Consider the following 26,039-nt stretch of genomic DNA (forward strand, 5'->3'; position numbering starts at 1 on the left):
TCGTACACATAACTGGGAGACACAGGAGAAATTTGATAAAGCTGCATTATAAAACGCGTTGGGATAACCACACGTAGTTTTTGCAGCACCACCAAACTTCTTTTACGCTCCAGTAGCTACCTGGTGGTCTGGTGAGCAGATTTCAACAAGAACTTGTTTGTGGACTTCATTGTGTCAGAGAAACATCTCCCATCCTCCCAGACAGAGTTGGAGGCCCTCAATGTGTTGCTATACCTCGCTGTGCATCAGTCCGAGCAGGACAAAAGCATTGGCGCTGTGACAAACGATTCAACAAACTGGTGACCTGCTGCTTTCACATTGATTAATGCATACACACACTTGTTCCCATGCTGTCTGCATGTTCTGAATGTTAATCACCATCCTTCATCCTCTGTTTGTCAGTCTGATGTTCAGCGTACTCCGTAGAACTGGAAAGGAATTTAAAAGCCTTCCAAAATCCAACAAAATTGTTCTCTGATGTTCCACAAGGCTCCATTTCTGGACTTCTGCTTTTTCTTTCAAAGGAATACAAGTATTTTGTTCTAGACTGAAGTAGTTAGTAGGCACTGTATGGGTACATATCACCAAATATGAATTGTATTTATCAAAAACTATTTACTAATGTTTACTTACATATGTAGTCCCTTGCTTATCATTAAAATGTTAATGTTTATTTTTGATTGCAAGTCTTTACTTATTGTCTATTCTCTTTGTTATGCTAACTGTTATTATTACACATATGTATGTTTATATACATACATACATGCATATATGTATGTGTGTGTTCTTTAATTGTAGAGAAGAAATCTGCTGTTCTTTAACAAAATGTAAAACTCATATTACAGGAAAAATAAACAGCAAAACAGAAAAATTAAGTAAAATTAACTTAAAAAAGCTTTTTTTTTTTTTTTTACTTTTATTAGTAACTCTGAGTATAAATGAAGGGAACAGATAATGTAGTTTTCATATAAATTCTTATAATCCTATCCACTTTTACTGAAACATGTTTATTTGCTTATAATCTTTTGTCACTTAAAAAAAATGCTTTGTTAAACTATCTGAGGCTGAAAACTTTAATTTGCTATTTACTTGGAGCATTAAATTGCATTTGTATTGTGCTCTCTTTTATAGTGTGGTAAACTATTCTGTTGTTATTGTGCTGCTACTTTATCGGCACACGTTCTTTGGCGGTTTCACTCCCTGCTGGTCTGGTTTTATTTTCATTCATCGCCACAGCAGAACAGTGAAGTCTCAGAAACATACCCAATAGCTTAAATTAAACCAAATTTGGGGGTTGTTCGTTTTATGCCTGCATCTTAAACTGTATGACATATGCATAATATACTCTGCAAAATGACTGGAATCTGCTCTGGAGTCCTAGAACGTGCTTTTAAAACAAACGGCTGCTTTTAGGAACAAAGAAACACATGTTTGAGATTTCTGTCTTGTTGCTGTCGACACCTTTTGCTGCTCAGCTTCCTGTCACAAAGACAAGCTTGTTAACAAAAAGGGCACACACACAAACAGCACAAGCTGTAAGCAGAAGGTTAGATAATAAAAATATCTTTAATCTCTTTAGTATCTACAAAAATCACTTTCTATACAGAATATTTTAAATAGAAAGCAGAAAGCCAAAGAGTTAAACGTCTTCATCAAAAAACAGTAAATAAGTCTTAACATATTGCTTATAATCTTAATTTTCAGCCTATATCAGATCTTTAATTACAAGAGTTTTGTCATTTCAAAGTAGAAAGTAGTAATCTTTCTAAAATGGACAAAAAGCAACAATGTGCCCTTTAAGTTGGATATTTAATGAAAAAGTTACGTGATTTTGATAAAATGTATGTAGTCGTAGAACAGCACACATGGTTCCTCAGTAAGGCTTAATGATACCAGTTTGACTAAAGTGCATTGATTACGAATAAGGCAGTGCTGGTAATTTGTACCAGTAAGAGAGAAAGCAAGGAAAAAAATCAGTGGTGATAGGCAGTGGTTCAAATATAATAACACAGAGAAAATCTGTTAATAAGAAAAAAGCTACCATCAGAGTTTATGTTAAAAAGCTAATGCATAAAAACCCCCATCAAATCACAAAGATCACCCACTAACTTCAAACTGATTTTTTTCCAGACTTTAAAAAGTCGGCGGCTGCTTCTGTTTCTTTTGGTTGATGTAAACCTGCTGAAATAAAAAAAGGCCTCTGGTGTTCCACAAGGCTCAATTATTGGATGTATGTGTTTGGACTGGCACTCTAAAACGACTGGATAGCTAAATATGAAATATGGCACAGATAACAGCAGGGAGCTTTTCTGTCCAGAGACCGTTGTTATTTAATATGGTTATTTATTACATTTTGGTTTTCTTAAGTCATGCTATAATCCCTTGATTAGCAAAGAAATGTCAAATATGTGGGGGAAAAGACTTCATAATTAAACTTCAAGATGTTTCTGTAGATGCCCGAATTAAACCATGAAGCAAAAATGTAGCACTTATTTTACAGGACACCATCACAGAACCTTCATTTTTGATAAATGAACAAGCAGTGATATAGTTAAATTATTAAAATAATCTCGACTCAAAACAGTCTTGGTTAGGATGGCACGTGCCACTACTGAAAACGACCAGGTGAAGTCAGGAGGTTGAACAGGCTTTGCATCAGTCGCTCCAGGTATGACTCAAAACTAGCTGACGAAGTCTATATTGACATAAAAGCGTGCAAATTGAGCAAACATGCCAGAAAATGAGCATCAATTGTTTGGAAATCTTTTCTGTACACGCTCATAAATCTTAGAGTCCATGTGTTTTGGGGAGGTGTTGTTGTTCTACAATGATGAAGGGTTTCTCCACACGATTACGACAAATGTTTCATGGGAAGCAATGTGGAGGGCAGATGTGAATCCAGAGTTTCACTCCCTTCATCATTGAGATGTGAGCACATTTCCAGATTTACATGCAAAGTGGCGACACTTGCGGCTTGTAACTTCTTTCGGTTTGGGGGTTTTATGGGAAGCGCCATTTCGAGCTCTGACTTTGACACGATGCTCAGTCGTCCCTTAAATTCGAAAGAACAGCCGATTGATTTGAACTTTTCCCGTGTGACTTTGGCACAATTTATCCTCGTGCTGCTCTGCTCTCAATTCATGTCTTGAAGGATTTGTCTTGCTGTCATTCTTTATGGTTTTATTGTGCACCAAGCTCTTTGAATGCCCGTTTACAGGACAACTGTTTATTTATTGTTTTAGGCAGGCTCTCTAATGTGGCTCCTTCTCTGTGTTTGCGATCATTCGGTCATGAAAATACTTTGATTTGTTTTACATTTCTGACTGTAAACTCAAACTCTCTAAAAAAAGAGGTCAAAGTTCAGGGAACAGGAACTCCCTGAAACCAGAAGTCACTTAACAAAGAAATTTGAGTATGAAGATTTTGTGGAAAGGGGGATATGATTCAGAGGTGGAGGATTTTATGCGATTCGAGCCTCGACGGAAGCTGCTGAGTGACTCCGACTCCATATTCAGTCTGTTTGCAATTATGACTAAACCGGCTGGAAGGCAGAGAGTCAGTTTGGTGGAAGGAGACGTGCATTCCTGCGGGGCGGCGAACATCGGAGGAGCCGGGTCACGCCAAGGTGAACGAGACGGGGAGAACCAGGCGTCGTGCCCGTCGAGTGTCTCCTCTGATAGCTCACAGAAAACACTTTGTTTACCCCGTGAGGGAAACCCAAACCAGCTCTCCTTGTTCCCTGGGAGGTCAGAGGTCAGGGCAAGTCAAGATTATTAGGCTGATGCGAACAATCGGCCTCCAAACATTTTCCTGTATTGCCAACATCTGTGGCTCTGGGGTGAGGAACCTCTACTGATTCACTCAATCAGTCACTGAGTTCAAATCAAGTCCAATACAGCGTGATGACGCTTTCACAACTTTTGACCCACTTGCATGAAAGTAAAATGCAAGAAAAAAAAAGTAGTTTGGAGAGTTGTTGGCAGTTTGGCTGCCTTTCAGGTGATTCCACTCTGTTTTGTTGGGTTTTCCTCTTCGAACTTGAGATTCAAAATTAGTGCTGTCAGCGTTAATCTCGTTAAAATGACGTTAACGCCATAACTGCATTAATCTCCGTTAGCGAGTTAGCGTGGATCGCCCCGTGCATGGGGCTGCACAGCGTCAACGCGTTAGCACGGTTAGCTCATTAACGTGTTAGCAAATTGTAGATCTAATGCTCTCAATTTAACAGGTCAGTATTATCAGTCATTACGACTCAAAAATGTAGTTCCTCTAATGTCCACTAGAGGCTGGCTCCAAAAATAAGTCAGTAACTGAAACCCCGGTTTAGTTAATAGCAACTGAGCAGGGGTGACTTTTTTTATTAAATTAAATAAATATTTAAATGAGCTGTGTTGACTCCGGACTGTGTTGACTGTATATGGCTGCTGTGCAGTTAAATGTCCATATCGGCTAACAAGTCTGTGGTCTAGTTGTGGTGAATAAAATTTGAATATTTCATTAGCCGTTTAGCATTAATTAGCAGGTTGTGTTCTCTGTACAGCCTATGGATGAAGAGTGCTCGGTAAACTTGCTTATGATAACACTTCACTACAAATATGGAACACCAAAAAAATGATATGGCCGTCTTTAAATGTTAGCATTTAGTAACTGTTAGCTACCAGTTAATCTGCGTGAGGCGTAAACACTTTTTCAAGACACGAGGGAAAAATGTCCATGTCCTATTTGAATTTCAGCATTATTCATTCTGACTGCAAAGGGTTACAATCATCAGCAATGATAACTTGGATTTCAGAGGATTAAGGCCCTCGTGTAAGCTTGTTTGTCTTAAATTTTATGGACGTGTATCCAGCTGAGTCCAGGTGTTTTTATGTGGATGCTCCTTTAGATGATCTAAATTTGTGCCAGATCTTGGGTTGCCGAGTCTTAGAGTCTTAGTCTACATGCTCCGCTCAGCCATATCGGAGGTGCCTGAATATTTTGTGGTTTAAAGTTTGGGCATGTATATAAATTACAGATCCTGATTGTTTTTTATGGTAAAAAGGCTTTTTTCATTTCATGGTTTTTGAGTCATTCACATTCACACATTGCCTCAGATTTCAAAGTGTGAGAAAAACATGCTGGAAGTTGATCATTGGACTATTTTAAAAAATACAGAGGTCTTGAAGAGTACTTGGTATATGAAACTACAACTCCCACAGCAATCATTTTATATCCCCAGACTTGGAACTGTAACATTTTTAGGCCAATTGGAGACGGCTGAGCAGACAGCCCGTGATAATTTGAGTTGTGGTGACCCACATGTTGTAAACATTGTGAAGCTCTAAATCTAATTTATATATAAAATGATCTTGTGCTCTTCAGGTTTCAGAAGTGGACGTGATCTGGATCTATAAATGCTCCCTTTGTGTTTCTCTTGAGGTAAAAAGTCTCACTTTCCTCGTGAACTCTCTTTTACATCTCCGTTTGCCTCCAGCTCTTTATCCCTCCCTCTGTTCGACTTTCAGTCCACCAGAGACTTGAGGTCAGGCAGTCCTCTCAGCTTCAAGTCCAGCAGCATCTGACCGTAGGCTTTGCCCTGAGGAGAGACAGGAAATGTGAAAGTGTGCATGCTTCCACCTTGGAGTCGTTGAGCTTTACGGCTGTGCGAGGTGTTAAAAGAGTTTCTTTGATGTGCAGCAGAGAGAAAAAGAAACTTTACCAATGCCTCTGTTAAACAATGAGGGGGAAAAAAAAGCAGAAACAAGGGAGGAGAAAAGCTTTGATGATAAAGGACACGACCTTAAGTATGACGAGAGGTTTTCCCACCTTTTAGAGGGCCTGGAGCTGCTCTGCTGTCTCTTTACCTTACACCAGGGTTGTCAGACTCATTTTAAGCCATCGTTTACACGTACATTTTGATCTTATGTGAGCCGGACCAGTGAAAATACGCTTTCTGTCATAACTGCATATTTAATCCCTGAGATATCCCAATATTAAAGAAGAGCCGGAATTTCAACCGCATGCATCGGTTTTTCTATATGATGAAGAAACACTGCTGTAGAAAATGAAAGAAATCTGTGTTCTAGAAGACATTAAAAGTGTTAAAAGTGCAAGGTTTGGTTTTAAATTGATTGGGTTTACATCAGTGGGCAATGGAGGTCTTTGAACACAGTGATCAGAGCTTGGTGGAGACACGAAGTCACACAGAGTTAATTTGATATAAAATCATAAGATATTGCAGTAAATTTACTGGGTCTGTGTCATGATAGCAGCAGAAATATGTTGTCATACACAGTCATTTCAAACACTGGATCTGTTTTCTATCTTCTATTCTGAATAAACACGAGTTTATGACGTTAGTAAATCATTACATTCTGTTTTGAATTTACATTTTACACAGACTCAAACTTCTCCTCTTTTGCCATAGACATGCTCTTACAATCGTGAATGCTCATATTATATACTTGCAAATATTATAAATCAGCGGTCCCCAACCCCCGGGCCACGAACTGGTACTGGTCCATGAGTCGTTTGGTGCCAGGCCGTGAGAGGTGAAGCTCGGGCTGAAATGAATGGTTTTCAGGGTTTTTATCATTAACTCTGTTTCCCTGGGTCTTTTCCCGTGTTGTAGTTGTGTCTTATTTTGAAAGAAATATTTATGCGCTACCATAGTGACTTGGTAGCGCATAGTGAGAATTGAGGGGCAGAGGGGAGGATGTTGCAGGAAATTAAATATTGGTTTTTGACCACAATTTCATGTACCCACCATGAGAACGTCCCTGTACTGACTCGGGGATATGTGCGCCTGATCGGCCCTAAAATCCTCTGGGTGCTGATTGGTTAAATTCAGAGGAGGCTACCCTTCCCTGAGCTTGGTTCTGATGGTGGTCATTTCCTTTTAAAAGGGGTTCCTTCTCCCCACTGCTATCAAGTGTTGCTCAAAGAGGATCTCCTGATTGACGAGGTTCTCTCTAATCAATGAATCTTGTGGACTGCTGCTGCGAATCGATATGATATAAATGATATTTAAAATACTGGATCAAAAATAGGAGCTAGAAATGGATCAGTGGGGTGGTGCAGATATTTTGAGGGGAATATTACATCTCTGATGAAGTGCAGAGAGAAAGAGAGAGCTAAAGCAGGATGAAGAAGGAAAAGCATTTGTTTTTAAAGTTTGACACTGCAGTTGAAACACAAACAGCAGACTAAAGGAACACCTCAGGCCATGGATTTGCTCTTGTATATTTACATTACACCATAGTTTGGAGATGTTCTTATATGGATGAGGGGCAGCCAATCCAAAATGAGTTGGCCTAAAGAGGGAGGAGCATAAAATGGATTCAGACAGAGGATGAACTGAAGGGTTCAAAACAATCCTTGTCTCTCACGCTGGACATGTGAGTCATACAAACATACCCTGAGATTGAGCTTTTTAATAATTGGTGTAAATCTCATGAGTGTGTTTTAATTTTTATTTTGTTAGTAATAAAAAAAATACAAGTTCCTTCACAGCCAACTGAATGACGATGAAGAAGAAAAGAGATTTCATGTTGTTCTGGTGAAGAAACGTGAGAACCGCGATGGTTTTCAGGTGCATACAGACTGAAATTAAGCTGTAGACCCACTTTGAACCAGCTGCCCCCTTCCTCGCCCATTACATGAGATCTGCAGAGACTGAACGTTCTCATTAAACTTTTACAGGCAGCGAATGGCTGAAGAGGGAGAGGAGAGGTGGTGGAAGGTGGGGATATTTCTTTCTTTAAACCAACTGCTTCAAGGGTTCAGCTGAGGATCTGATTCAGGTTAAAGTAGAAGGTTTAATGTCATTAAGTGCCCTCACAGATCCAGGAAGGGTCTGTATGTATAGATGTGTGTGTGTGTGTGTGTGTGCGTGGCCATGTGATACCTGGGGGTCACTGCGCAGAGAGGCCACTCCTCCACCTCCCAGTGAGCTCTGCAGGACAAAGTTAAGGCCGTGGATTCCTGGCAGAGTGTATCTGTGAATGACAAGGAAGAAAAAACTAAAAAAAACACACTCATAACCATGGTAACCAACACTTTAAAACCACACACGGTCAACCATATGTGTTAAAAACACACACACACACACTGGCACCATGTGCTGGTTTGGCAGTTTATTGCACACGTAAATGTACCAAACGGGCTTTTGATGTGTGAGCAGTTAAACGTGTGGTTTACTAGTAAAGTGTGCGTGTGTGCGTGCCTCTGTCTGTAAGCAGTTAACTGTGTGTGTGCATGTGTGTGTGAGTGTGTGGGTGTGTGCCGCTGGGTTGACGAGTGCTGGAGGTGCACTAATGAAGCGTCTGCGGCGGCAGGGAGGCGTTTCAGGGTGCGAGAGGAGATGCAGGTCAGCGAGCTTTATGGCCTCCATCTCTTCATTACGCTAATCGCTAACACGCCGCGCGCTGAGTCACCGTTCAAACATGTCCGCCGCGGCCCTATACATGCTCAGGTACAGCCACGCCCACTAAGCTAGTGCTGCTCGTCTCGTCAAGGAAATTCAACAACCTCCAGCCAATCCAATGATAATAATTACAAAATATACAATAAATATAATAATAAATAATTAGATACCAAAAACCTGCAGTTCCTCTAACTGTCACTTGGGGCTCGCTCCTAAATTGAGTCAATCCATAGAGCCATATTAAAAATGTCCAGATTTTAACACGGGAGTAGTGAATCATCTTCATAACATCAGAGGTCAAATGGTGGCAACCGCAGCGTTAGCTTGATACCTCTTAGTTTAACTTCTGGTGAATAGCACCCTCTCTGGCCACAAGTGGTAACGACAGTAGATCAGAATAGCTACTACTCCTTTATTAACGACTTAATAGAAGAGCCAGAGCAGGCGTATCCACATGTTTGAGCTGGCAGATGTTTATTTGAGGCACGATTTTGTTTTATTTGAGGTTTGAGGTTAACCCCAGGTTTTTTTTTCTACAAAGGTGGTGTTGCTTCTTACTGGATTACATCACCATGGCAACTTATGCTGCTAATCGAATGGGCTAACAAACAATTTTACAATAACTTTGCTGTTCTGTAAGTATTATTATATAAATTGGGACACCTATTTGTGCTTGTGGAGGTTGCAGGTAGACTGAGCATACATTAGAATTAGGGCTGTCCGATATGACCAAAATCTCATATCCCGATATTAAGACATCTATCGTCCCGATAACGATATAAATCACAAAAATGTAACATTTTCTGTAAATTCTGTGAATCTCGGGCAGCTCGACCTGCGTGAAGTGTTTCCAGCTGCGCGTCATGTAACTGGAGTCGAGTGTTTTAACTGATGCATGAAACGATACATTTTTAGACATAAGTTGTAACGGCCGCCGTTTTCTTTGTGAGTATTTATTACACGGCGTGCTGCGGGGAAAAGCCTGTTCTAACGTTTGAGACTAAGGTTTATTTTTTAGCACCTGGCGGCTCTTTTTTAATTCTCATCCGTAAATATCTGCTCTTTCACGTGATTCAGTTTATTTTGAAAAGTCTCAACAGGATCTTGAGCTTTATTGTGAAAGGTTTATGTGGAACATAAACAAGCGGACACGCGATGGTTTTACCATCGTTGTTGCTAACCACAACGCATAAAAACAGGCACTTTTCCGTCCGTAGTGTGGTTATATAAAATATAAGAGAAAGAGAGAACTTTAAGAAATTAATATAGCCACTACAGTGACCATCAAAACGATGAAAAAATATTGCCGTAAACAGTTTATTTGCGTCACCACGAAACAAACAATAGCGTAAAATGAAACGATAGACGTTTTTATATCGTCATCCGATATATATCGTTACATCAAACAGCCCTAATTAGAATTCTGTTCTGTATTTACTCTTTATTTGCGTTCCATTAAACATGATCGAGGCTGCAGCTGAAAGACAAAACTAAAATCATCTTATGTAAATCTGAATTTTAGTTAAATAATGATCAGATTCTCCCGTGTCTTAATAATACAGTTGTTATATTGATGAACTCCGTTAACTCATACGACTGGTTCTTTTCCCTGCTTTTCTTGCCTTCAAATTGCATAAACTTTATTAATATAACAGCTCTTTTTTTTTCACCTTTAACACTAAACTACTGTACAGAGCTTTTCCTCCAAGGTCTTCAAGGTCAACTTCCTGATTTATTGGAGGAAAAGTGACAAAAAAGATTGTCTATATCTCATCACATTTGACCTCTAACCTCTCTTTGAAGGTCAACAGGTTGATCTGAAGGTTAGAGTGATAATACTGTTATATAAAGCTATTTAGATCTATGTTCCTGACTGTCATTGTAGGCATATAAAGAATGTGTAATAAAGAATAAACATGTGGATTCTAAATATTATGTCACTTTTGACCTCTGACGTCTTTTTCAAGGTAAAATAAGTTCAAACTTTTACGCCTTTTATCTTTAAAACTGTGCTAAATATCTACGTTGGTTTTTTTTTTTTCAAAATTGACAACCTTTAGGAAATGATCCTGGTATTGGGCACTGTAAATTTCACATCACAGTTTGCATCCAAATATGACATCACATTTGACCTCTGACCTCATTTTTACATTTCACATCTGCCTTTCTTTCAAGTTGACCCCAAAAACAGCTGTCATTCATTACCTACTGTTTAAATACAAAATGTAAAAATCTATATTTGAATTCATGATTTCAGGTTTTTACCCTGGTAAATAGATACATGTCTTCCTGCTTATTTGAGCTGCTTGTTATACATTGGTTGCGTTTAACTTGACTTTTATCTGCTTTAACAAAGGAATTTCTTAGCTTTGGGGTAAACAGAGTGTATCTTATCTTACACAAATTGTGTCTGCTACTAATCTAACAGGCAGCAGATAAACTGTTTATAATCTTGCAGAAAACTCGTCTCTTTGTGAGGAGTAAATAAAAACACTGAACCTTGAGATTCTACTGTTTGGAGACAACCTGGTCATCCACCGCCTCCGGCTATCAAACACCAAAGCCCTGGTTTCTATTACGTCTCCTCTGCTGTGTCATTACAGGGTGATTACCTCGAGGAGGAGGGCTCTGACAGTGAGCTGTGTTCATGGTGTTGTATCTCAGTTTTAGTGGAAGTCATGCTCCTGGTTTCCATCAGCATGTTGTGGGCTTTTTTCATGACTACAGCATGAGGGTTTCAGCCACAGCCATCCTTCAGTGTCTTCAGCACTCTGTTAAATCTTTGTCAGTGTGGTATTTGTGGGGTTTGAAAACGGAGCCGAAGGCCTGGTGATGATGTTTTAAGTAGGATTTTAGGTTTCCTCTTGTTATCCCGGCAGACACAACACAATGGACAGCTGTGGAGCATTACCAAATCAAAAAGCAACTGATCGGAAAGGCACAAAGCCCTTTAGCTCATTTACCTAGCAACTGTTTTCATTTTCAACAAATCAGGACATTGTTAAATCTCCTTTTGTTATTTTAAATCCTACACATTTAAAAGACTGACTTCCCTTAAAATGGAAAGGGAAAAACTCCCTTTTAACAGGATGAATCAGGCGCAGGGCCATCTGTGGCAAAATATTGTGGAAGAGAGTCAGAGATTAATAATAACTAATAATTAAAAGCAGCGAGGTCCATTAACACATAGTGAGTGAGAAAGGTGACTGGAAAGGAAAAACTCAATGCATCATGGGAATCCCCCGGCAGCCTACATCTATTGCAGCATAACTAAGGCAGGATTCAGGGTCACCTGGTCCAGCCCTAACTATATGCTTTAGCAAAAAGGAAAGTTTGAAGCCTAATCTTAAAAGTAGAGATAGTGTCTGTCTCCTGAATCCAAACTGGAAGCTGGTTCCACAGAAGAGGGGCCTGAAAACTGAAGGCTCTCCCTCCCATTCTACTTTTAAATACTCTAGGAACAACAAGTAGGCCTACAGAGCGAGAACGAAGTGCTCTAATAGGGTGATATGGTACTACAAGGTCATTAAGATAAGACGGAGCCTGATCATTCAAGAGATCATCCACCACTGTTGTCTTTTACTGACGTCCAGGTCTTTTTGCGTTGCCGAGTTCACCGGTGCTTTCTTTCTTTCTCAGGATTGACCAAACTGTAGATTTGCCACTCCTAATATTGTAGCAACTTCTCTGATGTTTTTTTCTCCTTTTTTTGCAAATTAATTATGACTTGTTTCACCTGCTTGGGCAGCTCCTTTAACCATTTGTTGTCTGTTCACAGCAAAATCTTCCAAATGCAAGCATCACACCTCAAATCAAGTCCAGGCCTTTAATCTTCTTACTGGATAATGACATAACGAAGGAATTACCCACAGCTACCCATGAAATAGCCTTCGAGCCAATTGTCCAATGACTTTTGATCCCTATAAAAAGAGGGTGGCTTAAGGAGCTGAAACGTCTAAACTCTTCATCATCTGTAAATGTGGACACGCTCTAATGAATTGGAATATGTTTCAGTAAACAGGTAAAAAACCCACAAAACTTGTGTCAGTATCCAAATATAAATTGAATTAACTGTAGACCATATACTATGATGTATATTTTATCATTATTACCTCTTGAACAAAAGCTGAACATCTGCATCTTGATATTTTAGTTATATTTACATGTTGGAAATAAAACTGTATTCTAGTCTACTGACTGATTTCAAATAGTGGTGCACAGAGGCAAAAGTAAAAGAAGGACCTGAGTGTATCTTTATTCCTCTGTGACTCTCACAACAAACAGCCTTTTCCCCTCCTGCTCACCGCGTGACGGCATTCTTCACTCCTGGCTTGATGAGGTGGGAGAAGTATTCCTCCACCACAGAAGAAGTCAGGTGTTTCTTCAGATAGGGGAAGTAGAGCGGATGGCGAGCTACGACTCCTACAGAGACAGAGATGCACAGATGTGGCGATTTCCATTTCTCTGGAATTAAAACAGTCACTCGTGTTTTGCTCATTAAAATAAAAAATCAAAAACAGGGCTTTATTATACTATGCCTGAACATTTTTCCAAACAAAGAGTGCTTAGAGCAGTAAACTTTAAACAGTTACTGTAAACCTTCGTCTTTATAATTGGCTTCCTTTTCGTCTTTCCTTTGAACACTGAACGACGTCACTGACCCTTTGAAGACCATTTGAGTCTTGTTAAGGATTTTCTAAAGAACTCTCTAAACAACAAATGGTATTTCCTCAAGGCCTCACTTGGAAGATTTTAATGAAGCACGAATAACATCTCCAACAATAACCTGCTGAACCTTCAAGGACTTCTCAATCAGACTCCAAACTGACCACACACACAGAGATTCCTGGCCTCTCATTGGCTGTAATTTTGAGACAGTCAGGACAGTCAGATTTGTGTGGTGAACTTGAGGTAAGACAGGATTTAATTTAGTTTGAATCAGTGTTGTGTATTTCTGAATATCATTCCTGAGGTTTATTTGTTCTCACCAATGTTAGCAGAGTCTCCTTTGTCGCCGCTCCTCGTGTACGCCAGCTCCTCCAGTCTGTAGCTGTGTGGTCCACTGGGCAGGTCTGGGCAAAGAACAAAAAAACAAAAATGCCTTCAAATTTCTTTCCTTGGCTTCTGATAAAACACAGAAACCAGCTCAACGTCAGCATTTTCAGCAAGCAATCATTTGTCCTTATGCAGTCCTTTCAACTGAGGACTAAACCTTCAAGTAGGGGTGGGGGAAAAAATCGATACTGTGTAGTATCGTGATATTTTGTTTGCTAATAATGTATCGATACAGGGACAGCAGAAATCAATATTTTGTTACAAAAAAAGTTTTTGTGGAACATGCTCTGACTTCAGAGCATGTTGATCCTTTTTCTGAGCAAGAATCCTGACATTCCTTCACTGTCCAAATGTGTTTAACTTTTTTTATGGCAGCAATAAACATGACAGTTTACTTATTTTAATTTAAGACATGTTTTATTTTAATTAAGTTTAAAACTTTTTTATTTAATGTAAAATTATATTTTGTTTTAATTTACTTTCAAATTCTTCAGTTGCTGAAGGGGCTGCATAGTTTTCATAAATTGCATAGTTCAGAATAGCTATAATTGTACCAGATGGTTGCATTCAGTTAAGTTGGACTAGACTGTAATACAAACCGTTCAAGTTTGTCAACAATAAAACTGAAATGAGAGAAAGACTGAGTGTGAGACTTTGATATTAGATAAAATGAATATTGATAAAGTTTACTTTTATGTACAGAATCTGAATATCGCATAATATTTTAAAAATTGCAATAATATCGTATCGTGCGTTAAGTATTGTGATAATATCGTATCGTGGGATGTCTTCAAGTGACAATTAAAGAGCCTCAAGGGCTCCTCGACAAACCCTTGGACCTCTTAAAAGAGCTAACCTTTTCATGGACCTTTCAAATGCCTGCAAAGACCTTTGATACGTTTTAATGACCTTAAATCCATTGTTGCATATATTTATATTGAATGGTATTGTTATATGAGCACGGTGGCACGGTGGTTAGCACTGTTGCCGCACAGCAAGAAGGTCCTGAGTTCAATTCCAACATCAGGCCGGGGTCTTTCTGTGTGGAGTTTGCATGTTCTCCCCGTGTTTGCGTGGGTTCCCTCCGGGTACTCCGGCTTCCTCCCACCGTCCAAAGACATGCAGCTTGTGGGGATAGGTTAATTGGATAATCCAAATTGTCACTAGGTGTAAATGTGAGTGTGAATGCTTGTTTGTCCCTATGTGTTGGCCCTGCGACAGACTGGCGACCTGTCAAGGGTGTACCCCGCCTCTCATCCTATGACAGCTGGGATAGGCTCCAGTGCCCCCCGCGACCCTGAAAAAGGATAAGCGAATGGATGGATGGTATTGTTATATGTAGTTTTTGTAATTGTTTAAACTTGAACAGCAGTTCTGAAGGTTTTTCAAAGTTTTGGACTTTGGTTTGCTTTGGCTGCTTTTTTATTCATTTTCAGTACGGTCCTTGTATGTTTATCAGCCTGTTGCAAAAAACAAAACAAACCTAATTCGTTCCAGTTTATTTCGTTGATTCTATGAAAAACACCAACAATGACACGGGTTATAGACATGAAATAGTATTCTTGCACCAACAAGGTGACTTCCAAGTGCTATTCACTGAAAACCTAGCATTTCTTGCTTTTGCTTTGCATTTGTCAAAAAAAGTCAAGGAAACTGGACAAAGAAACTTATCCAGTATGGACAAAAGAAGAAGTGACAGGCCTAAAAAACTAAATACAGCAGATAAACAGTATCAGAGAGTCATATCCTTTGAAAACAGTCCATTAAAGATCTGACACAGGACCTGACAGTCATCTGGACCATCAGTTAATCAATCTACTGTTAACTGAAGGCCCATCAGAAATGGTCTCAGTGGAAGTGTGGCAGCCATTTTTAAGGAAGGAAAACAGGGAAAAAAGTCTGAGGTGTGCTAGATTACACTAGAACTGGACTGAAAATCAGCTGCAACGGGTCCTATGACGTGATGAATCCAAATTTGAAAATTCTGATTCAAATCACTGTCAGTATGTACAGATGAGATCAACAGAGAGGTTCAACAGTCTGTTGTACCTTTGTAAAAGTGGAAACACTGTGCAGGTAACAGATTGTAATGGTTTAGGGCTGCAGTTCAGTTGAAGATCTTGTTAAAATTGATGGAACTAAAGCCGGTCGGAGCGGAAATGTGCCACCAGATTCTGATTCACCGTGCAATACTAGCTGGAAAGCGTCTAATTGGTTACAACTTCATTTTTCAGTGTAACAATGACCCCAAACACACTGTCAATGGAGTAAAAGCACACCCTGGATAGAAAAACACACAGTAAAACATAATCAGTCATGGATTGTCAAGACCACAACATTATTGAAACAGTGTGACTCAGTCTAATGAAATAAAGGTGGCCAACATCCAAGAGTTTTGAACCTTCTTCAAGAAGGCTGGAGGATTATTCCTGAAGACAACTTAAAGAAATGACAAGAAAGCTTGGCTAAGAGAGCTCAGGCTGTGTTGAAGATTAAATTTGGTCATACCAAATATTGACTTTCAAGCTCATTAGAATTGTGCAAACTCAGTTCTTGAACCTTGCCTAAAAGCTATGAACAGCTCCCACACTATTGAAGAACTCGTAAGGCCGTCTTAAGGACAGCTTTAAACCTCTAAACTCTCATTTATCATCCTAGTGCCTGCATCTACAATATTACTACAACCACTCTGTAACTGTCAGAAACCAACAACGCTGACTCTGCTTTAGCTGTCCATGTTGCCACCAATGATTTAAAAAAAGGACTCTCAAAGATGAGTGTCGGGAACTTGTGGATAGTCTGCAGGACAGACTATTATGTCTGCTGTTTTAAAGATCTGATGTTCAGCCAGACAAACTGTACCTGTAACACTCAAAACACTATCCAGGCACTCTCTGTTAATTATGACCACGTACCTAAAATCACGTTAAACCCATAAAATATAATTTTGTCCAATCTTTAATTTGTGTTTGCTAAAGTGACTTTGAAGTATTTCTTTCTGCCCACATGTTCTAATCAGTAATTAATAATAGGCAGATAAATTGCAACTAAACTCGGTCAGTGACTGATTTCTAAATGGAACCATATGAATAAATATTAAAACCAGAAACTGTCTTCTGGCTCGTCACTTGTTTTGGTCTTTGTAATTGGAGAGTCATTCCTCTTCTCAGTCAGGAATTTATAAGAGTGTGTTTTTGTAAATAACGTTTCTCGGCTTCAGTTTGCATCTTGTCACAGCTTCGCACGAGTGTCCTAAATCCTGCTGTGATTGCTGTCCAGGGCCATGTGAAGGAAGCTCTGGTTGAAAGGGTGAAAGGATGAAAAGTGGCACAGCTTGTACTTCTTAGGAATCCCAGATTCAGACAGCCTCACAAACACAGAGCAGCAATCCTGCATAGCTGAACTGTTTCTCACAACCTCGTGACTGATCTGAAAGTCTATTAACTTTTGCAGTTTGTTGAGGTTTTTTAAGTACTTAAATCTTGATTGTGTTAAGTGGGCTTTGGTTTGTTGGTGTGGAGTGGTTTGTGAATCCAATTTTAAAGCATTTTGAATGTTCATTGTTTTGGCCAACACAGGGTGACTCCTCTGGTTCCAGACAGAAGAGTAATGGTACAGAAATCTATGACGGAAATACTGCACTCCCCTGATCTGTGACCTCTGTGAGCACCTAATGACTTTAAGGCAGCGGTCCCCAACCCCCGGGCCTCGGACCGGTACCAGTCCGTGAGTCGTTTGGTACTGGGCCGCGAGAGTTGAGGCTCAGGCGTGAAATGTATGGTTTTTAGGATTTTTATCGGTTTTCAGCATTATTTTGTTATCGTTTTTTCGGTACCGGTACTAGTTTTATTTTGTTGTATTTATCCGCGACACCTTAAAGGCCGGTCCGTGAAAATATTGTCGGGCACAAACCAGTCTGTGGCGCAAAAACCCCCCCTACATTTCCATGAAATGACGTCACTTCCAGTTTCAGGCCGGTAATGGCGGACATACGATTGTTCGCGCTGACGTCTATTCCAACGTAGGAAGTGTTAGGAGACCCGAGCAACTCAGCACTTCCTTTGGCAGATCCGGATCTCATTATTTAAGTCTGGTTAAGTGAATAACAAAGAAGATCAATCTTCTAAGTCCTCATCACTAGAATGGTGTGCATATGAAGACAAAACATTATGAAGCTCTGATTAATCAAGGAGGCATTTCAGTGGTAGCCATTCATTGCTGATGGCAGGTTAGGCTGATGATTTAGTTTGAACTGTATCTTGAAATACTGACTAAATAGAAGTTGTGGCTTGGACAACCAAGTGGCTCACCTGGCTAATTTCGTACCAAAACAATCCTTTTCAATCAAAAGATCTGTTATGTTTCGCTGCTATTTTGTTGTTATTTGGATGCCCCCCCCCAAAAAAAAAAAAAAAATTATTACCATTATTTACATATACAGAAAATATAATGCAGGGTGTTGTTAACAGAGATATATGCCAATCCTAACTTGGTGATTGGCATATAAACATCTGGAAGTTGTTTGGACTCTTTAAAGGTCCAGAATATTCTAGTTCATGATGCTTGGAGTTACACTTCTAAACAAACCATGGATCCTCCTCAAGGACTGGTTGAGCCCTCAAGGATCCCACTAACCTCAATAGCCCATTCATCCTCGTCGCATTGGTTGCTTCATGCGTCAATGTGACAGCATCACACAGCCACTTTCTTTTGTCCATTTGTAATCTTTTGCAGAACCTATGTGGAAATCTCCCTCCGTGAGTTTTGTGCTAACTGAGAACGCCTGTACAGGTGGACTTGCTCACATAGTCTGGCTTCAGGCTGGTCTATTTTGAAAAAGCTGTGACGAAGGTGGCAAACATGCCAGGTTGGAAACCGTTCGTGAGGGTGAGAAAGGTGAGCATAAATGAGCCTGGGGAGTCTTAAGGCTGAATTTTCTCAGAAACAGACAGAAACAAATGTGGAAAAAGTATAAACACACTCACTGGTAAACTGGCCGGTCAAGGCAGTAAAAATCGTACTCAAATTCGACATAAGATGACCTCAAAAAGTACCCTGAAGGACCTCTAAGCTCTTTCTTCTTGAACTTTTACATGTAAAAGTTCTCAAACTATCACTACAACCTCTTAAAGATAACCAAGAACTCTAAACATTCAACCATATTTTAATAATAAAGTAAATTAACCACTAAAAACAACAGGAAAGCCTGCTCTCTGATTGGCTGACAAGTGAATCAGATATTGTATTTTTTACAATACCTGATTCACTTGTTTGTGTACACCAGAGCTCACAATGTGTGATCACAATGTGTGGTTATCAGGTAATTATAACAAATACGGCTTCATTAACCGGTATAGGTAACCAAAAACTGGTATTAATCTCTCTGGTGCTGTAATTAAAGTGCATGTTTGTTTACCTGCATCAGGTACATCCTCTACTGAAGTAGGAGGGGCTTCATCCTGCACAGGTGTGTCTGGTTCCTCCTCTGACAGAGACTCCATCAGCTCCCCACTGATGTGAATGTCCACCTACCAGGACATCAAAACTTACAGATGTAACGACTCTATAGACCCAATTTTTTTTTAATATACTGTGACTTTATTAAAAAACATTTATATTATGTATTTAAATATTAGTAAAACCAGTTACAGTATTACCTTTTATCTTTATATAACTGTACTTGACATGATATCAATATATACAGTTTTAAAGGTATTTATCTTTATAGTCACTTTATATAAAGGTTTTGTAATGTTAAAGCTTTATAACACATCCAGCTTACAGTTTTTGTGAAACAGCTTTATATACATTAACTTTAGTATGTGTTAGGGCTGTGCGATATGACCAAAATCTCATATCCCGATATTAAGACATCTATCGTCCCGATAACGATATAAATCACAAAAATGTAACATTTTCTGTAAATTCTGTGAATTACAGCTCGTCCTGCGTGAAGTGTTTCCAGCTGCGCGTCATGTAACTGGAGTCGAGTGTTTTAACCGATGCATGAAACGATACATTTTTAGACATAAGTTGTAACGGCCGCCGTTTTCTTTGTGAGTATTTATTACACGGCGTGCTGCGGGGAAAAGCCTGTTCTAACGTTTGAGACTAAGGTTTATTTTTTTAGCACCTGACGCCTCTTTTTGCTTCTCATCCGTAAATAATCTGCTCTTTCACGTGATTCAGTTTATTTTGAAAAGTCTCAACAGGATCTTGAGCTTTATTGTGAAAGGTTTATGTGGAACAAGCGGACACACGGTGGTTTTACCGTTATTGTTGCTAACGACGACGCATAAAAACAGGCGCTTGTCCGTCCGTAGTGTGGTTATATTAAATATAAGAGAAAGAGAGAACTTTAAGAAAGTAATATAGCCACTACAGTGACCATCAAAATAATGAAAAAATATTGGCGTAAACAGTTTATTTTGCGACACCACGAAACAAACGATAGCGTAAAATGAAACGATAGACGTTTTTATATCATCATCCGATATATATCGTTATATCGAACAGCCCTAGTATGTGTATCTTTTATATAAAGTCTTGTGTGGGTGGCTGTAGCTCAGGTGGCAGAGCATGTCAGCCACTAATCAGAAGATCGGTGGTTCGATCCCAGGCTGCCTCCTGGCTGCATGCCAAATATCCTTGGGCAAGATACTAACCCCATGTTTGCCTACTGGTGGTGGTCAGAGGGCCCGGTGGCGCCTGTGTCCGGCAGCCTCGCCTCTGTCAGTGCGCCCCAGGGCAGCTGTGGCTACAATGTAGCTTGCCATCGCCAGTGTGTGAATGTGTGAATGACTGAATGTAGTGTAAAGCGCTTTGGGGTCCTTAAGGACTAGAAAAGCGCTATACAAATACATTCTTAATTTTTTATATTCGACAGACTAAACCTCAACATTATTTCCAGATAATGAGGCTTCTCTTTTAGCTTTAAGTCATCAAGTTACTTCTTAAAATAACATCATCCTTTTATTTTTATAATCACACTCACCTTCAGCTGAGATTTGGGATGCAAGAAGAAAAATGGCTTTAGGACAGGAGACCTGGAAGCCACAAAAATGAAATAAACAACAGGAAACCTCACGTGACAGAGATGGTGTATGGGGACGGTGTATTTTCTCCACATGTAGGTAAAAAATAAAATAAAATAAAAAGCAGAAATTGGAAAAACATTTTTTTAAACTCACACTCTGGGTCGTCCGCCCACGATATTGGTGAGTCCGGGAGCTATGAATGTGAAAAAATGAGAGAAAAAGAAATGAAAAGCTGACAGGTGCAGCACCTCCTTCCTGTCCTAATTCGAGTTCAGCAACACTGACAGTGTGAATCATCAGCCTCCCGGGAGTCACACAAAGTTCACACTGAACTGGACCTGCCACCATAAACAAAATCAACTTCTGCTTCATGAGGTCACGACCCTCCTTATCTGCAGGCGGGAGACTCCCGCTTCACAGTGGAAGGCACATCCGTGGACCACTCACAGCGCAGAGCTCAGCTGTGTGAGTCCAGCTAATGTAATAACACACGCATTACAACATTAAACAAGCACATGAAGCATGACGGTTTAAGGGAATGTGCTTCACATGCTCAGAATATTAACGATTCAGATTCAGCACACTTACATGGTTGTTATTATTGATAAGTGGATGTACTCTGACATACCTACATAATTCATTTGTTCAATTCTGTTTAACAGCCTGTTTCTCACCTCAAGTTTTTGCTCCATGTGTTCTCTTAGGATCATTTATCACTTCAAATATTTTTCAGATAAACCCTTCTGACCGTGCCAACGTGAAATCCTGGACTTTCCTCTGATTTATGGGTGGATTTATGCTTTTCTTTGACTCAGTTTTGGACTGTTTTTAACTTTCTTTTCATAACATGAGAATTCAATACCTGGTGTATTTCCTACTCATTGTGACTCATTTATAATGTCATATGAACCCCCGCCTTCAAAATAAAGTGCTTTGCTAAAAGGTTTTATTTCAAAGCTGCATAGTTACCATTTCCAGTTTATGTCACACCTTCCCAAGTACTGTTCCTGCTTAGCGAGTAGGTGGTGAGTGTTTGCTCATATGAAAATATGAACAACCGCAGCAATTTCCTGCAGAGCAAAGCAATCACAAGTGAAGCACCTTCTTTGCACCTGCCAGCAAACTCCATTAACCAATTGGTCTGTGTATCAGTTTTACTGGACATCAGTCTGTTGGTTGTCATAGTTTTCAACACGTCTCACACACGTACACGTCTCATGAGCGATCCCACTCCACTATTCTTCAGCAAACCTCTCAAGCTTGATGATGGCCTTCTGACCTTGGTCTTCAGTTCACCCCACAGATTTTCAGTGAGATTGAAGGCAGGGCTCTGTGGAGGTCAGTCAGAAACGTCCAGTTTGGTCTTCTGGAGTCATTTACCAGGAGAAGCAAATGTTTTGGGTCACTGGCGTGTTAGAAGACAGATCAACAACCCACACTTTCAAAATCTTCACATACACTTTTATCTTCGTGGTTCCTTCCAGCTTGACACAATGAAGCATCCTCAAGACATAATACTTGTCACTGCGCTTCACTGTACTTTGGGTTGCACGCCTCTTCCATCTTTCTCAAAACATAAGGAGCACCAGGTTAGTCTCATATGACCAGTTTACGCTCTTCCAGCAAGCCTAATGTTTCTCCAGGTTGTCTTTTTTTCTTGGTCTTAACCTCACTGGCCATTCCTGTGCTGAGTTCAAGTGACTGTCATCTTTGAGACCACAGTTCCAGACGTGGTTCTGGGGTCTTTAGACAGTTTTCATTTCAGAGTCTTTCAAATCTTTTGCTTCCAACCTCTGCTAAGCTTGTTATGAGCGGTGTTGCTCTCATGCCAGTTCTTGAAAACGTTGTACATCCATCTCCTCCTTTATGAGCATCAACAATTCTTTTTGTCAAGTCTGGATTCATTTCTTTTATTTTAGGTTTTACTAGTGTTTTAGTAAGTTTTAACTAGAGATGGCACGATACCACTTTTTTATGTCCGATACCAATATCATAAATTTGGATATCTGCCGATACCGATATGAATCCGATAGTTCATCTTATAATCAACAAAACTGTTTTCTTTTATATCTTGCTGCATATTGTATAAGTTCATACTCAAGTTTAAAAAACAAAACAAAACACTAAAGCTATTCTGTTATACCTGTTTGCAAAAAATACACTGCACCCAAAATATTTCATAGTTCAGCAACACTGATCAATCTAATAAATTTAAACCTACACCATCCTCCCTATTCTGGTATTTTAAAGAGTACTTAGTGAAAATATTAAACAACCTAACTAACAGGGTTGCCAACTCCAGCAAAAATAATAGGGAACCACCCCCCGCCCTCCACGTCATGATGCTTAATCGACGTAATAACGTAATCTTTAATTTAATTCATGTGTAAAAAAAATGCACAGAATTAAATTATTTTTCAAGAATAATTAAATAGATTCAACATCTTTCTTCAACAGAACTGCAGACTGCACAGATGGTATCTTCCCAAAGGAAAAAGCAGTATAGCTTACTAGGGTATATTAGACTTAGTAATAATAATAGTTACTATATACAGTAATGGACTTCTATACATTTTACATCAGATTAAAACTTTGGGTGTAAGATTCAGATAAATATTTATTAAAAGCTCGACATTTTAAATGAGAATAAGAAAGAAAAGTATGTCTTTGTGCCCCCTTTTGCCTGTTCATGCCCTATCGGCCCCCCTGGCTAAACTTTGCTAGATCCGCCCCTGCACAGTTACCAGCCGTCAGCTACATAGAAAAAGATCCTGGTGTAGAAAGTAATATTAAATAAATTCTAACAACAGATTATCAAGCTTAAACGTGCTGCTGTTGTTCAGCCGCTGGTTTCCTCTTTCTGGTGCCAAGTGCGTCGAAAACAGGCAAGAGAGACGGACTTGCGGCAGAAAAGCCTATCAGCTGATCATTGATCAGATTCACGATTGAAGTAGCAGCAAGAAGAGAGAGAGAGAGAGAGAGGCAGTCGCTCCATATATCGGTTGTTAATCTTAACGTGGGAATGCTTTACAAACATTCAGAGATGAACTTACACACTTGCTTTACTTCTCTCTGGGACAACTTTGTCGGAGATGAAATGCTGGTTTGGTAGCGAAGCTCCAAATGCTCAACCAGACCACCGACAGGTCTCACATTCCACAGCCGCTCTATCACGTGATGCACACTGCTCCGACGTGCTACGGTTATGAGCTGAGTTACGCCATGTCGCAAGTTTTGTGAGGTGCTTTCGTGATATTTAATGGATCGGATTACATTTTTTATTTCTCTCCGATATCCGATCCAGTAATTTAGTTCCGTATCGGACCGATACCAATACGTAATATCGGATTGGTCCATCTCTAGTTTTAACTTTATTTAAAAGCTTGGAGAATTACAAAGTTAAAGCAAAGTCTTTGCACAGCAGTGGCAACAAAAAGTTTGTTTTTTCAGAGCCTTAAAACATAGAAACAGTTTATGCTTTCTAAAGAAAAACAGCATATTTAAAAATGTTATATTGAAAACACTTCTGAGATTTTCAATAGCTGCACCAGTGGCATCAATTTTAAGCTCCTACATCACATGGTTCTCGAGTTATCGCTTCAGGCCTTTACTGCTGAGGGGTAGGATGCATATGGGAGAACTCTGATGAAAGATAATCATGTTGTCCTTATGTAAGCAGCTGCTGCTACATGCTCAGATCAATTAACATAAGTTTCTAACAATACGATCTCTATATTTTTTTTGGTAAGACGTAATAAAGTCAGTAAGACAAGCAAAGAAGTGTTTCTCAGGCCGCACTAACAGCGAGAAAGAATACGGACTGTGTTTGAATCTGTAATTAAATAGCAATCAATTTTACTAACAGCGGTAATCTTATCCATTAAACAAGCCTCCAGTGTGGATGCATTATTCACTACTGTATAGACAACTCTGTTCTCCTTCTAATAACCATGAAAAGACACTTATATAAGCAGCTGCTACCACATCCAGATGTCCTCAGATCTCATCGTAAAGGTCTTTGCGTACTATGAACAAGTGTAGAGAGTTTAAAGAGGAGATAATGGTGTTAGTCGTACCCATGCCGGTCCCCGCAGGAGCCACTTCTCTGGAGAAAAGCTCCAGAGCTTTCTTCTGTTTGTGGTGGACGGCCAACCAGATCACAGCCTCCCGGGAGTCCTGAAAAAAGACAGGACACGTAAATTTAATGATCAATGGAGATAGTCTGAGAGGTGAAAGTGGTGAAAGGAGTCAAAATAAGAGGCATGAAACAGGCTTTACTGCGACCCTTCACCTACTTGTGGTAAAGGAGATGTGAAGGTTGGATGTAGAACAGCGGGTTTGTGTCAAGATGAAGCGGATGATAGAAGGGGGCATTTAGAGACTTGAAACAAGCTTAGCTGTGACCCTTAACCCTTAGGAAGGGAAAGGATGCAGAGAAACAAAAGAAGGAAAACTAAGATGAAGTAAATCCATTGATCAGTAAACACTAAAAAAAAAAAAAAGGGCTCCTGGATCTGAGTCCACTCTGTGCTATGTACACTACAACTCTGAGGGGTTTCTGTTCTCATCCAGTTTCTACTGCTTTGTATAAAATACAAGGTTCCTGTTTCCTGCAGAGAATCTTCATCTTATTATTTAATTCTATGAAAAAATAAAAGTCAGCTGACAGGGCAGAACTTTGAATATAAAGCAAGGACACAGCCACAATAAGTGTTTTTATATTCTATGTCATTTTTTTCCTGTTATGTCTTATTAATTCTGTTTTATTTATCTAAAACAGTGGTCCCCAACCCCCGCGCCCGGTCTGTGAGTCGTTTGGTACCAGAACGAGAGAGTTGAGGCTCGGGTGTGAAATTTATGGTTTTCCGGGTTTTTATCAGTTTTTATTGTTATTTTTTATCGTTTCTATCGTTAACTCCGTTTCCCTGGGTCTTTTCCTGTATTTTATGAATTAATCTTCTCTTTTTGGTACCAGTACTGGTTTTATTTTGTTGTATTTATTGGCGACATCTTAAAGGCCGGGCCGTGTAAATATTGTCGAAGGTAAACTGGTCCGGGGCGCAAAAAAGGTTTGGGACCACTGATCTAAGATATTATTATTTCATTTTTAAAATATTTTTTTAAAAAATGTGTCAAGTTAACATGAGAGTGATGGAGACTGACCCGCTGTTGGAGCCTCAAGTGGACATTAGAGGAACTGCAGCTTTTGGCATTTTTTTAGTCTGTTACCTTATAGCGAGCATTGGCACCGTATGTGTCTTCAGCTCCAAGGACCTGGATGTTAACCGAGCTGAAATCTTCCAGTCCCAACTGTTTAAACATCTTCTTTGTCCTAACCACACACACACACACACACACACACACACACACACAGCAGTTAATGTTTAAATCCACACAGTTCAGAGTACACTGAGCTGTGATTCTTGTTCCCACCGTTTGATGATGCTCTCTGCCGTTCTTCTGGCCTTCTTCGCTGCTCTCGGCCCGGTGACCGGACACACGGCGGTCGCCCTGAACCCGTCCATGTAAGTCGCACAAACCTG

The 26,039-nt window shown here is 39.7% G+C and overlaps 1 protein-coding gene and 1 long non-coding RNA gene across 2 annotated transcripts in view; one reads left to right on the forward strand and one right to left on the reverse strand.

Annotated features, from left to right (window-relative positions):
• The window catches only part of LOC146523122 (uncharacterized), a 140,532-nt gene that overhangs the window by 5,256 nt on the left and 109,237 nt on the right, over positions 1–26,039 (forward strand). The window lies entirely within an intron of this gene.
• LOC146523123 (uncharacterized) overlaps positions 925–26,039 on the reverse strand; it is a 40,212-nt gene continuing 15,097 nt past the window's right edge. The window contains exons 11-20 of the mRNA XM_085148974.1: positions 25,930–26,036; positions 25,726–25,828; positions 24,573–24,672; positions 20,650–20,689; positions 20,454–20,505; positions 18,876–18,987; positions 13,393–13,476; positions 12,709–12,826; positions 7,886–7,976; positions 925–5,575 (exon numbers count right to left, since the gene is read on the reverse strand). Of these exons, the coding sequence (XP_085005100.1) occupies positions 5,501–5,575; positions 7,886–7,976; positions 12,709–12,826; positions 13,393–13,476; positions 18,876–18,987; positions 20,454–20,505; positions 20,650–20,689; positions 24,573–24,672; positions 25,726–25,828; positions 25,930–26,036 (882 nt within the window). The 3' untranslated portion in view covers positions 925–5,500. The remainder of the gene's footprint in view (positions 5,576–7,885; positions 7,977–12,708; positions 12,827–13,392; positions 13,477–18,875; positions 18,988–20,453; positions 20,506–20,649; positions 20,690–24,572; positions 24,673–25,725; positions 25,829–25,929; positions 26,037–26,039) is intronic.

This window comes from Neolamprologus multifasciatus, chromosome 3, assembly GCF_963576455.1.
Source record: "Neolamprologus multifasciatus chromosome 3, fNeoMul1.2, whole genome shotgun sequence".
NCBI lineage: Eukaryota > Metazoa > Chordata > Actinopteri > Cichliformes > Cichlidae > Neolamprologus > Neolamprologus multifasciatus.